Genomic DNA, 14,295 nt, shown 5'->3' on the forward strand with positions numbered 1-14,295 from the left:
GCCCTGGGACTGGAGATGAGAGATGACAGCTCTGGAGACAGGAGAGTCCAAGTCTCCTGGATTAAGAATGGGGGGAAAGGGAGAGGAGGAGAGGAAAGAGAGAGAAGCTAACAGAATGGCTCAGTCATTTGGCATTTGACCATTCATTATCTCGGGGAAAATGCTGGTTCTACTGGTTCAGGACCAGAGCTGAGTGACAGGAATCCAAGTCAGTTAAGAAATAACTACTGTTGCTGTAGTTTTTTCTAAAAGACCCTATCGTGTGATGGCTCTGCTGGTGTCTTAGTCTGCTCAGGCTGCTATAACAGGATACCATAAACTGGGTGACTTAAGCAGACATTTCTCACAGTTCTGGAGACTGGACTCTGAGATCAGGGTGCCAACATGGTCAGGTTCTTGGTGAGGGCCCCCCTTCTGGTTCACAGTCTTCTTCTTCTTGCTGTATTCTCACGTTGGGAGGGAGGTGGAAACAGAAAGAGAGAAGGATAAAGAGATCTCCTGTCTCCTCTTTCTATAAGGGCATCAATCCTATCATGAGGGCCTCACTGTCATGACCTAATCTAACCCTAATTACTTCCCAAAGATTCCACCTCCTAATAGCACATTGTGGATAAGTTATGGTTCCAACATAGGAATTCTGGGGGAGATACAAACATTCAGTCCATTGCAGTTAGGTTTCAAAAATTAGCTTTTCAGCTTTCTGTAAATACTTTGGCAGAAAGGGATGTAAGTGTTTATTACAGTTACCCCCCAATTAAGAAATTCAGAAACAGATATTTATGGGTTATATAGCAAACAGATTTCCATTGCAAAATCTTTAGTAAATAACACATTTTATGGTATTTTAGAAAGATGACAGCATATGCAGAAGAGAGAGAGAGAGTGTGTGTGTGTGTGTGTGTGTGTGTGTGTATGTGTGTTTAGTTTGGGGAATATATATATATATTTTCCATTCATCTGTTTTATTTTTATTTTATATTGGACTGTAGCTGATATACAATGTTGTGTTAGTGTGCAGGTGTACATCAAAGTGATTCAGTTATACATATACATATACCTATTCTTTTTCAAATTGGGAATATATTAAACACACATTCCTTCAGGAACACTTATGATCCTTGTCTCCTTCCCCTTGGAATCCAAACCTCCTAAGCATATAAAGTCTCAAATTTGATAAAGTTAGTTACTCAACTAACCAAATTAAAGAAAACAGACAAACATCAGAGAAAGTCTCTCCTAGTTACTCCCCCTTCCAGAATTTTAATATTGTGCCTTACAAAAAGTAAATTAGATTTTTCTAAAAGTTTTACTTAGACTTTTAGTGAACTCAGCACGCCCCCCCCCCCACCTTTTTTTTCTTTTGGTGGAGGCAAGGAGTGATGTTTAAACTTTTAGATATTCATCCATGTTCTCTTGCCCTTGTACCTAGTATTAGTTCTGCCTGGAATGCCACCCTTCATCAGATTTCTGTTTGTCTTTCAAGACCTTGTTCAAATGTTGCTTGAACCAGAAAGGCACATCTGCTATATGCTTTGTTCCCTGGTATTTCATATGTATGATAACACTTGGACTGTATTAAAGTGCGTAGTGTGTGTTGCTTTCCTCTACTAGGCTGTGGGTTCCAAGGACGAGATCTAAATCTGTATATCTTAATAACTCTAAAGCTGGATTTGGGCCTTTTAATATTGGCAGTACCTACTGAAAACCAAAAATCTTCCTGACATACTTGAAATGATTCAAAGCCTCAAAACCACAGAATATTCAGCTCTAAGTGTAAGGTAGTCACTTCCTCAGTGTGATTTGTCACAGTGCCAAAAAATCATCCAGTGTTCCCATACTTTTCACTTGGTGGCCCTTCAGGAAAATGGCACTGTCTGAATGATTTTTGCTCTTCTGAATTCTCTCTCTCAGATATCCTAGTTTCTAAAAGACTTACCTATTGTTAAAGAGGGAGAAGCATGAGAAGGCCAGGACACCATCAGATTCTTGGCATTTCTATTTGACACTGAAGTTCTTTACCTTCAGGATTCCCAAGTAGTTGAGGATTATTTGAAATTTGACATGAATTTGCCGAAGTGGTCATTTTTCCAGAGTAATACTTTGTGTAGTCAGCTGTTTGGTTGCCTCTGTGGCTCCTATTGTTGGCTCCCCCTGAGTGCGGTGCACGGTAGACTTGGGCTGTGTGAGATGGCCTAACTGACAGAGCCACTTACGGGTTCTGGATTTTTTTTTTAAACATTCTAAGTTAAGAAAAAGGACATTCGACTTATTACGTTATTGATTTGTGCAATAAAGGGGCCATACTTCATCCAAGCTAGGATGCCATCAATTATGAGATGCATCCCAGTTTCTTAAATGTTACAATGTCTTTAAAAGCTCTACAAGTAATTGCAGTTGCTCTTGGAAAAACTATTAATTCATTGTCAGTTTTCTGTCAGGTGTCCTTTATATATTTAGTTCCTTGAGAAGGGGCAAAACACTTTTGAATTTCCACTAAATTCTTGTTTTTTCCTACCAGTTGCTTTTCGACTGTATGACTTGGATAAAGATGACAAGATCTCCCGTGATGAGCTGTTACAGGTATGTGGGAGAGTTCCCATGCACACGAATAACTTGTGTTTGGGCCCTGCCGGCTTATTCTTGTGGGCAGGAATTGTTCTTTCCTTGAGTAAGCATTTATTTAACACCTGCTGTATGCAGAGTCCTATCCTAGATATAAAGCAGAGCAGATGACCTGGGGAAACTTGAAATGGCATGTTGAGTTCTCACAGATGTCTCCACTATTTAAAAGCTAACTAAATGTCATTTAAGTGCAGACTGGCACTCAAATATATGAGATGATTTAGATCAGATAGTTCATTTATTGTCAGCTTATTGGTAATTCTGATGACACGAAGGTAAATGCTGCTGTTTTGTATGTCCTTAGGCCTGATGTAAGAGTCAAGGAACTGCTTCTGGGACAGTGTAGCTGAGCCACTACTCACTCGCCTTTGTTGCTCCCCCTAGATAATTCCCTGTTCTAATAGCAGTGACTGGCATTTCATCCTATTAGCATTGCCGTTCTCTTTCTCCCTGCTCCCCCTTCCCTAAATACAAGTTTAGGTAGGGAGAAAATTCTCCATTTTTCTTTTCTTCTTTTAATATTTATGAATCTTGAGGGACTTCTGGCGGTCCAGTAGTTAAGAATCCACGCTTCCACTGCAGGGACACAGGTTCGATCCCTCATCAGGGAACTAAGATCCCGCATGCTGCGCGGTGTGGCAATAAATAAATAAATAAGTTAATTAATTAATTAAAGGTATTAAAAAATATTTATGAATCTTGAGGACCATAGGGGGCGAAAACATTCAGGAATTTCCATGGGGAGATTTCTCTCTTTCAAGATAAAACTAAAAAGTAAAGTGGTTTCTACTCACCCTGAAGTAAGTCTGAACTCATTGCCTTGAGAAGTCTTCTAAGTTGAGGTTAAGGACCAACCCAGGGTACTCCTACATTTCTGTGTCTGAGTAAAAACCAAAACAGCCTGCAGGTCAATGATAGTGTCCTTTGCTTTTGAATTGAGGGCATCTTTCTTTTTTTTTTTTTTTTTAAATAAATTTATTTATTTATTTTTGGCTGTGTTGGATCTTTGTTGCTGTGCGCGGGCTTTCTCTAGTTGTGGCGAGCGGGGGCTACTCTTCGTTGCAGTGTGTGGGCTTCTTACTGCGGTGGCTTCTCTTGTTGTGGAGCACGGGCTCTAGGTGCACGGGCTTCAGTAGTTGTGGCACACGGGCTCAGCTGCTCCACAGCATGTGGGATCTTCCCGGACCAGGACTGGAACCTGTGTCCCCTGCATTGTCAGGCAGATTCTTAAGCATTGCGCCACCAGGGAAGCCCCGGGGTCATCTTTCTTCAGTAAGAAGAATTTACTTTATTTAAAATTGCTACATCTGGGGGCTTCCCTGGTGGCGCAGTGGTTGAGAGTCCGCCTGCCAATGCAGGGGACACGGGTTCGTGCCCTGGTCTGGGAAGATCCCACGAGCGGCGGGGCCCGTGAACCATGGCCCCTGAGCCTGCGCATCCGGAGCCTGTGCTCTGCGGCGGGAGAGACCACGGCAGTGAGAGGCCCGCGTACTGCACAAAAAAAAAAAAAAAAAAAATTCTGGTTTAACTTCTGGGGGTGATGGATATGTTTATTATCTTGATCGGGGTGATGGTTTTACAAGTGTGAACAGATGTCAGAACTTATCAGGTTGTACATTTTAAATGTGTACATTTTACTGTATATCAATTATACTTCAATAAAGATAGTTGCTGTACTCATTTTATGAGGCCAGCATAACTTGGACATGAAAACCTTCTAAAGACTGTAAGAAAATTACAGCGCAGTCTCCTTCACTCACATAGATGTAAAAATCCAAAACAAAATATTAATACGTCGAATCCAGCAATATATAAAAAGGATACTATATTATAGCCAAGTGGCTTTATACCAGGAATTCAAATTAGAAAACCAATCAATAGTATTTCTCCACGGTAGCAGATTAAAGAAGAAAAGTTGAATGGTCTTTTCCATAGAATTTTAATAAAATTCCTCTTCCATTCATGATTTTTTTAAGGTAGCAATGTTGACTTTTTTTTTTTTTTGCAGTACGCAGACCTCTCACTGTTGTGGCCTCTCCCGTTGCGGAGCACAGGCTCTGGACGCGCAGGCTCAGTGGCCATGGCTCATGGACCCAGCCGCTCCGCGGCATGTAGGATCTTCCCGGACCAGGGCACAAACCTGTGTCCCTTGCATCCTGACTTTTTAAATTTTTATTGGAGTACAGTTGATTTACAATGTTGTGTTAGTTTCTGCTGTACAGCAAAGTGAATCAGTTATACATACACATAGGCCCACTCTTATTAGACTCTTTTCCCGTATAGGTCATTACGGGGTATTGACTAGAGTTCCCTGTGCTGTACAGTAGGTCCTTATTAGTTATCTGTTTTATATATATAGTAGTGTGTATATATCAATCCCAGTCTCCCAATTTATCACCCCAACCAATTCATGATTTTTTTTTAAAGTCTTAGAAAAATAGAGATGGGAGCTTTCTTAAACCATTGAAGGGTATATACAAAAAAACCTCACCATGCATTAAAAAAATAGTAATAATAAAAGTTCCATTTGCTAATAAACTTCTGACTGGAACCAAAAGTGACACCATGGAGAGGTAGAAAGAGCATTGGCCAGGTGTGGAGGCCCGGGCAGGCGGCTTGGGCTAGTGGCTGTTAGGACCTGTGTCCAGGCACTTCTGGACCTTTATGTCCTCATTGACAGACTGGATGAGTGATTTTTAAGACACCACCACTCCTGTCCCCACCCCACTGTATACACACAGCACACATGCACAATTAGTTCTATAATTCTAAAAATAAAACACTTCAGAGAATAATTAGACTGGGACCTGAAGAAGCTGCTGTTTAGGATGGACTTGTCTAGTTGGCCACACACAGTCAGGGAAGATGGCAAATGGCTTGGCCGTTTAATATTTTTGTTAGCATTGCCACTTTTTATTTATCCTTCAATTTGTATACTTTTCTACCCAAATGTACAACTTCCGATTTTCAAGAATTGATTTGTGGGTCAGGGGTGGGGGAACAGTCTTGATACAGATCAATATTTCAGCTCTTTTTTTCTTTTCAGAAAATCCTATAATATACTTTTAAAAATCTGTTTCAAGAGATTGGGGAAGGATGTAAAGGAATAGGGGAAAGGGAGTCCTGTGAACAGCTGGGCTAGAAGGCCTTGCTTTCCTGGGGTAAAGCTCAGCTCTTAACCTGTTGAAGACAGAGGTGGTTAACTAGGGCAACGCAAGGCATCATAAAAGCACCCTGTCCCCCATTTCATATTGTCTAAGAGCCATGTCATTAGAGTTGCTTGTTTTGCTTAAGGTAGCAGTTTTCCATGTATATTCACACCCTAAAGTTGTTAGCAGAATAAGTGGGGAGCAGGCGATCTCTTTGTTACATCTGAGAACAAATTTGGAGAAACAGTGTTTAATTCTCTTTTTTCCCACAGTTCTCACAACCCTTTAAATGTGCTTGTCATTTTTCTAAAAGGGGGGATTTAGTATTTAACTCTTCAAGGATCTTTATGTTTCTCGACCATACTTTAGGAATATCTGGGCTAATGCACTGCCTCAAAGAGGACTGCATTCGGGTGAGATTCCAGAAAGCCCTACCAAACTGACTTAAACCTATAAGGGACTAGTTTGCCTCATGCAACAAGAAGCCTGGGGATAGATTGTCCAGGTTGGTACAGTACCTAAATGATGTCCAGGAGCCAGGCTTCTTCTTGCTCTGGCATCCATAGCACATTTGACTTTCACCTCACGGTCCCAGGATGGCTGCTGTACCACTAAGCATCATACCTACGTTCCGGGCAGGAAGAATGGGGAGGACCAAAATGCAAAGGACTCTCCCTGAAGTGAGGCTTTGCCTTCCTATTCAGTGACCTTGCCAGAGAATTCTGCTCACATCATTGTCTAGAATGGCCTAGGTGAGAAGATAAGGGTTTCAGCTTTTTGGCTGTTATATTTGAGGACATCAAAGGAAAAGAGGGTGGGGGTGGCTTTTATCTTTAATTTTAGTAGAAGAGTCCTGCTCACCCCAAGTCTCCAGTAATTCCTGGCTGTTGGTCCTGCAGGTGCTACGCATGATGGTCGGAGTGAATATCTCAGACGAGCAGCTGGGCAGCATCGCAGACAGGACCATCCAGGAGGCTGATCAGGATGGGGACAGCGCCATATCTTTCACAGAATTTGTTAAGGTCAGTCACTTACTTACCTCTTGGTTTGAAGAAGTTAAATCCTACTACACAGGAGGGAGGGAGAAAAACATAATTCACATAAGAGCTTGAGACAGTATCTCCTGTTGTGACCTTCATAACTGTCGTTGGGTTTTGTTTTTTTTAACAGGTTTTGGAGAAGGTGGACGTAGAACAGAAAATGAGCATCCGATTTCTTCACTAAAGGACTGAGACCAAACTGTTCCTTGCTTTCTAGTATTTAAGAACTGGAACTTGAAAGTCCTCCTGTACACCAGCCCCACCTCCATCCCATCATTCCCCTTCTCCCAAAGTACTACTGCTGTTGCATGACAACCCCAAATATGTTCCATCAACACAAACCTGCCTTTGGTGTATAAACAGGGCATTACAGAATGGTACACCCCGCCTAATTCTGTTCAGTATCATTCGCTGGATATCTCCATTTCTAAATATCATCTCCCCCTATTCTGCTGCTGAGTGCCACGTGTCCATCCAGTCTGAGAAGTGAGAGGGATTCATGCCAAGAACCAGCCAGCAAAGCTCTTTGACTGGATGTGGACCGTAGCCATGCTGCCTTCCCCCCAGCTTGGGTCTGGCATGCTCCTTCATCCTTTTTTATACGTCCTTTGCTTCCTACTTCTCTTTCACCCAATCTACCATTCACTTAATCTTTCAGTGTCCCTGCTTTTTATTAAGCTTCAGTCCCCTCTGTTCTACTTGGCACCCCAAGCTATGCCTGTTAAATGTATTTCTGACTTGGCAGTATAGTTCAGTGGTCTGGCGGTTTTTAATCTACTTTTACTCTTAAATGGGTCTTTGGGATGTTGCCTCTTCAGGAGCTTTTCGGTCAATACTTCTCTCGGAAGAATGTCTTGACCATCTCTTGGTCCCCTCTGCTCTGTCACCAAAGGGCTGTTGGTTGGAGATGTTCTTGAAAGATAAGGGTTATAGAGACAAGTCTTCTGGGTGGCTTGCCCAGGTCGCTCTACCTCTGGCCTCCGATTCTCAACATACATACCTACATGGCTGCTCCTGTTAGTACAGTGTTGACTCTCCACAAATTAGCCATATGCCTGCAGGCTTGCTTAGTTTGAGGATGCTGTCACCACCAGAATAGCTGCTCTGACAGTATGCTTGTCAGGGGTGTTTCTCATGGCTGCTTGAACAAGGAGACTGGGCACCCTAAAAGTATTCCCACCTCTGCAGCATGGTTTATGCCTCAGTGCTGTGTGCCCTGGAATGTTTTTCTCTTCACATTTCCAAGTAGAAAGATAAGTGCCTAACTTATCCCAGTCCACAAGATTTAAAGATTGTCCTCAGTGTCTTGAGGTTTTACACAAAATTCTCTATGAATTTTACACCTGGCACATGTTACTGCTGGAAGCCATAGTCAGCTCCTAATACAGGTCCAAAGCATTGAATGTATCGTATCATTAGCTGCCTGGTTACAATGACATCCTAGCTCCTCTCTTAGACCACTGCTAATCCCTTAGGAACAAGGGCTCTGGCACTGGTGGCACGACCTGAGGTGGCATAATAGGCCTTTGCATGAACCAGAGCAACCTCTCTGCCTAAGTCAGCTTAGTATAGACCTCATTGAATCAGGCTGTTATTATCCTAACATCTGTCTTTATGAGTCTCTTCATCCATATCTGTCCTTGGCTGACTTTCTCTGACTCATTGCTTGCTTGCTGTTTCCTTGCTTTGGAAGGCTATCCAAGATGTATACACAATACTTAAGGAAGGAAATTACTTAAAAAAAAAACAAAAAAACAAAAAAAAAACACTGCAAAGGGATTAGGAAGAGTGGAGAAGAAAGAGTGGCCAGGCTGGATGACTCAAGTATAAATGACTGAGGAATTCTTGGTGAAGTATCAGTCTTACTTTGTGATCAAGTGATGTAATATAGGAATTGTATAAAAGGGAAGAATTGTCTGACACTGGTCTGTTAGAGAGGTACTTCAGAGGCTCCTTGACCTGCATATTTAAAGTTCCTAAGATTACGGCTTTTTGCTCCTTTTGGCTGTATAGCAATCTGTTTTAATCCACAGTTGTGCCTTATTGTTTCATTAAAATTGTATTCTTTGATCCATCAATAAATACTTGTGGTTAAAACAAAATAACTTGGGTGATTTTTGTCCCTTTGTTTTACAAGAATTTTACATAACTCAGTCCCCTTCTTCAAGTTTGAAATCACAGTGTGTCTTACTCAGGTTTATGTCTGTGCTATCAAATGCCTTTATTTGAACGTAATTGGAACATGACATGAGATTCTATCGGCTTTCATATCGGCTGCTGCCTGGACATAACAGGTGGGAGCGTTCATTTAGGGGCCAACACTAACACTTTGACAGCCTTAGCCACCGCCCACTTGCTCCAGGTAGGATTCCATTTCTGTTCTTGACTCTCTGACTCCTTAAATGTAGAAGAGGTCTAAAATAGGGTATCTGTCTATTGCTTGTTAATAAGTTGTCTACCCCCTCATGTACGTACAGTCTCAATGACATATTGTACCCAGCTATTGTTACATGGCTTTTCACATCTTCACGTTTCAGTCTGCTATGTAGGGTATGAGTACCTCTTCTTATTTTAAGGTTTAGTGTCACGCCACAAGACTCAAAAGAGTAATAGCTAGAGTCATCCTATAAATTCTAACACAATACCCTCTTCTTTTCCGGTCCCTGTGCCTCAAAAGTCCATTCAAAATGACTTGCACTGTTTCAGGTTTGCTTCATTTTGAGTGTAACTTTAGGATTTGGAGAAAGTGACAAACAGATGGAGTGACCATGCTGTCAGTTTTGGAGGAAGCTTAATGTTACTGACCATGGCCACAGGCATACCAGTCTGTGACTAAAATAAGACATTCATTGATACTGTAAAAAAAAATTTTAAGAACATTACAACATTACCTGCAGTTTGAAGAGAATCCCCTTAACTAATTTTATTTCCCTTGCTCCCTTCTGGTCTACCCATGCATTACATATTTCTAAAGTAAATGAAACATAACATGAGATGATAACAGCTTTTAGAAATTAACATATCGTAATATTTCCCCATGTTAACTGTTCTTCCTTGTTTGTATCAACAGTTACATAATATTTTACCAACTTGATGTAATATTTACTTAACCATTACCTTACGTGGCATGTGGGATCTTCCCCGACCAGAGATCAAACCCACGTCCGCCTGCGGTGGAAGCACAGAGTCTTAACCATTGGACCACCAGGGAAGTCCCATTACTTTATTTGCTCATTGTTTCCAATTTTATGTTATAAAATAATGGTACAATGAATGCCTTTTTGCATACAACTTTCTTTTTTCTTTGAAAAAATTTTGTGGGAGTGGGATTACTAGAGCAAACTTTAGGCATTTACTTACAGCTTTTGATAGGCTTCAAGAGAATGCCGGAAGCAATCAAATTACTCTTTTTACCTTCAGTATTCTTTTTAGAATGTTCTTCATGGTCACCTATTTTTTCAAATTGATTATAGAATCCTGTCAAATTTTGTATTTAAAACACTATTAGAATAGATTGTCTTGATTGGGATTTAGAGCAGGTATTTACTGTAGAGACGCCTCATGGAGGACTGTCTTTACAAACTGCATTTCTTAAGCTACAAGCCAGGTGTTTATCCTGTTCCCCAAACACTGAAAGCAGAATTGCTTGGAAGGCAGTCATCATTACTGGACTGAAATTCCCTAAATTCACATTCCTTTGGCTGAGATTTGAGTCAACTAGTGATTCAAACTGAAGATGGCTGGGCTTCCCTGGTGGCGCAGTGGTTGAGAGTCCGCCTGCCAATGCAGGGGACACGAGTTCATGCCCCAGTCCGGGAAGATCCCACATGCCGCGGAGCGGCTGGGCCCGTGAGCCATGGCCACTGAGCCTGCGCATCCGGAGCCTGTGCTCTGCAACGGGAGAGGCCACAACAGTGAGAGGCCTGCGTACTGCAAAAAAAACCCCAAAAAACTGAAGATGGCTGATTTGCCAGTACAGACCGTATAACATCTAGCTTAATAGAAACTCCAGTTTCGAGATTTTCATTTTCTTTTCCTCTATGCCAAGCAGTGATGAGAGATTTACCTGGTAAGTTTGTGAGGTACTGCAGGCTGTTTCTGAGAGGGAACTGAGAGGGAGCAGATAGCAATGAAGAGTCTCGTGTCTTTTAAGATGGAGTAAGTAGGGAATTCCCTGGCGGTCCAGTGGTTAGGACTCAGTGCTTTTGGAGTAAGTAACTGGCCTGACATCTTTACCTAATGTATAAGCTGATCAAGGACATGGTCTTGAGGTGCCAAGACTCAGTTTTCTTCTCTAAGCTCTTAAGTCTCTAAGCACTAGATTCTGATCTCTCATCAAAACTAGCAAGGCTGTTTGTTTGGAGGCATGGTCCTGACACTTCCAACCACCTTTGCAGTCTATTCAAGAACTGAAGCAGGTAGGTGAATTGTTATATCTCGTACCTGAATGTGGCTGGAGAAATAAGAATTGATCAAAGAAAGTCTCCGGGCTACCACAGTAGATATCAAGCACCATTAACCAGAGTTTGTGTTTTATTCACAAGAAAATCTTGTATTCCCTAAAACACACACACACACACACACACACACACACACACACAGATATTCTTTAGAAATAAATCTGATAAATTCTAATAAACCTCGTGATATGGTCATCCAGCCCATAACAAATTGGAAGTAGTTAAATTAACAGGCACTACTAGAAACTGGTATGCTGATAACCAAGAAGGGCAGCTGACAAAGGAGGAGACAATATGAAAAACCAAGTAACTCAGTAGACATTCTAGTGTAGACCAGATAATCCTAAGCAGTTCATTAAACCTGAAGGCATTTCAACAGCATGTGTTTATAGAAAAGACCTCAAGTCATCAAGAAAAGGTCTAAAATGTGCTGGTGCTTATAAGTTTAAGCTTCAATAAAATAGAAGTTTACTTAGGTGAAACATCCCTGATAATACTAAAAAATTAAATGCTATTACATGTAATTCAGGCTGCACCTAGATCTGTGTAACTCAATACTATTTGTCCTGGTCGATCTCAGTAATTCCTGCCTGGTTTTTCCTTTTCCTTTTCTACATCTTTTTTCTTAGCATTTTGTAAAAAGCAATGGTTGATGGTGACTTCAAGTGGTGGCATGGCTTAGAGACATATCTGCAAACAACCTTATGGGCTGTGGAGAGAAAAAGCATTATTCTCTGTGACACTATATTTCTTGCGGGTAGGTGTTATCTTTTCTCTGTCAACTTGGGTATAGCAGATTTCTAGCTGTTATTAAATTATCCTCTGCAGGATATCTCTTTGGGGAGAAGGCTGCCATGGAGACCCTCATGATCTGATGAAACATCTTCTCAGAACAGACTCAATCTCTGTATAAAAACTTTCAACTTTAGCAGAATGCACATGCTGTACTATAAATGATTTTGTGCTGCCTCCTACGTCCTTCTGGCAGATGTGGAGCCGAATCACAAACCTGAGATAGCATACAATCCGTGTTTGTAAAACATGACTCTGCATTCTGTGAGCTCCTCCTCTGTGCGCATGAAATTAGGGGCAATTCTGGTAGCTTCGTAGTCACAGAGACATCATCGATATTGCGAGATGGTTAGAGAACAGAAAGAGGCAGATACTAGCAAAGTTTGCAAAAGGGGAAAAGGGCAAATTTCAGAAATGATCCACTCATTTGTTTGACATTATTCCCCAGCAGAATTTTAGAATAAGTCACTACATGGTTGTGAAGACATGGAAAAGAATTTGATGATCACCAGGATGCTGATGTTTTTGGCAAAGAATTAAGTAGGCAGAATTCCTCTCACTTATTTCAAAGTTTTATTAAATTTGTGTGTCAGATCAGTGAAATAGGCAGAGTGTTGCTTTTTTAAAATTTATTTATTCATTTAGTTATTTTTGGCTGTGTTGGGTCTTCGTTGGTGTGCGCGGGCTTTCTCTAGTTGCGGCGAGCGGGGGCTACTCTTCCTTGCGGTGCGCAGGCTTCTCATTGCAGTGGCTTCTCTTGTTGCAGAGCACAGGCTCTAGGCACACGGGCTTCAGTAGTTGTGGCACACAGGCTCAGTAGTTGTGGCTCACGGGCTCTAGAGCACCAGCTCAGTAGTTGTGGCACATGGGCTTAGTTGCTCCGCGGCATGTGGGATCTTCCTGGACCAGGGCTCGAACCCGTGTCGCCTGCCTTGGCAGGCAGATTCTTAACCACTGCGCCACCAGGGAAGTCCCCTAGAGTGTTGTTTTCAGCAAAACATATGACTGGGTCTCTCATAGTATTCATAAGGTTAAGATGGAGAAAATTGTGTTGGACTACAGTTGATGTATTTGAGGATGGTAGCTGAATAACCATACACCAAAAATCTAAAAGATCAGTATCAGCAGTCTTGAAAAAGAGGGACAGAATTGGAATCACACTTCCCAATTTCAAAATTTGCTTACTACAAAGCTACGGTAATCAAGGCATGAGGATAGACTGCCTCATGCTCTAGTCCATAGAGCAATGGACTAGAATCATGAGTCTAGAAATAAATCCTCACATTTGTGGTCAGCTGATCTTTGACAAGGATGCCAAAGCAAACTGGTGGGGGAAACAGTAGTCTTTCGATACAACTGGGGCAATTGGATATCCTTATGCAAACGAATGAAGTTGGACCCCTACCTCACACCATATGCAAACAACAACAACAAAAAATCAAATGACTTTTAAAAATGTATGAAAGACTATGTAAGAGCTAAAGTTACAAAACTTGTAGAAGAAAACATAGGCATAAATCTTCATGACCTTGGGTTAGGCAGTGGTTTCTTAAATATGATACCAAAAGCACAATCAACAAAATAAAAAATAGGTAAACTGGACATCATCAAAATTTAAAACTTTTGGGACTTCCCTGGCAGTCCAGCGGTTAAGACTCTGCACTTCCACTGCAGGGGGCATGAGTTCGATCCGTGGTCAGAGAACAAAGATCCCACAAGCCACGTGGCATGAAAAAAAATTTTAACTTTTGTTGTTCAAGAAAGTGAAAAGATAATCTATAGAGTGGGAGAAAATACTTGCAAATCATATCCTGTTAAGGGACTTGTACCCACATTATATGAATTACATCTCAACAATAAAAAGACAACCCAATTATGCAACCCTTGGGCACTGTTGCTGGGAATGTAAGATGGTAGAGCCACTGTGGAAAACAGTATGGCTGTTCCTCAAAAAATTAAAAATAGAATTACCATATGATCCAGAAATCCCACTTTTGGATATACACCCAAAAGAATTGAAAGCAGGGTCCTTTTTTTTTTTTTTTAACCACTGTAGCATCCAGTTTCTATTCACAAAGAAAAAGCTCCAGTCCATCTTTTAAACTTTTTTTGAAAAATTCCTGACATTACAGAACTAAACTGAAATGTATTACTATTCCACTCACATTTACATGACAAACAGACAAAAAGTTCATGAGCCAAAAAAACACAAAAAACAAAAAACAAGGAGAA

The 14,295-nt window shown here is 41.2% G+C and overlaps 1 protein-coding gene across 1 annotated transcript in view; it reads left to right on the plus strand.

Moving 5' to 3' along the window:
• The window catches only part of CHP1 (calcineurin like EF-hand protein 1), a 37,109-nt gene extending 28,211 nt beyond the window's left edge, over positions 1–8,898 (plus strand). Inside the window, exons 5-7 of the mRNA XM_079907823.1 lie at positions 2,519–2,580; positions 6,671–6,793; positions 6,942–8,898. Coding sequence (XP_079763949.1) covers positions 2,519–2,580; positions 6,671–6,793; positions 6,942–6,995 — 239 coding nt within the window. The 3' untranslated portion in view covers positions 6,996–8,898. The remainder of the gene's footprint in view (positions 1–2,518; positions 2,581–6,670; positions 6,794–6,941) is intronic.
• The last annotated feature ends 5,397 nt before the right edge of the window (positions 8,899–14,295 follow it).

Source organism: Stenella coeruleoalba (genome assembly GCF_951394435.1).
Source record: "Stenella coeruleoalba genome assembly, chromosome: 2".
In the NCBI taxonomy this organism is placed as follows: domain Eukaryota; kingdom Metazoa; phylum Chordata; class Mammalia; order Artiodactyla; family Delphinidae; genus Stenella; species Stenella coeruleoalba.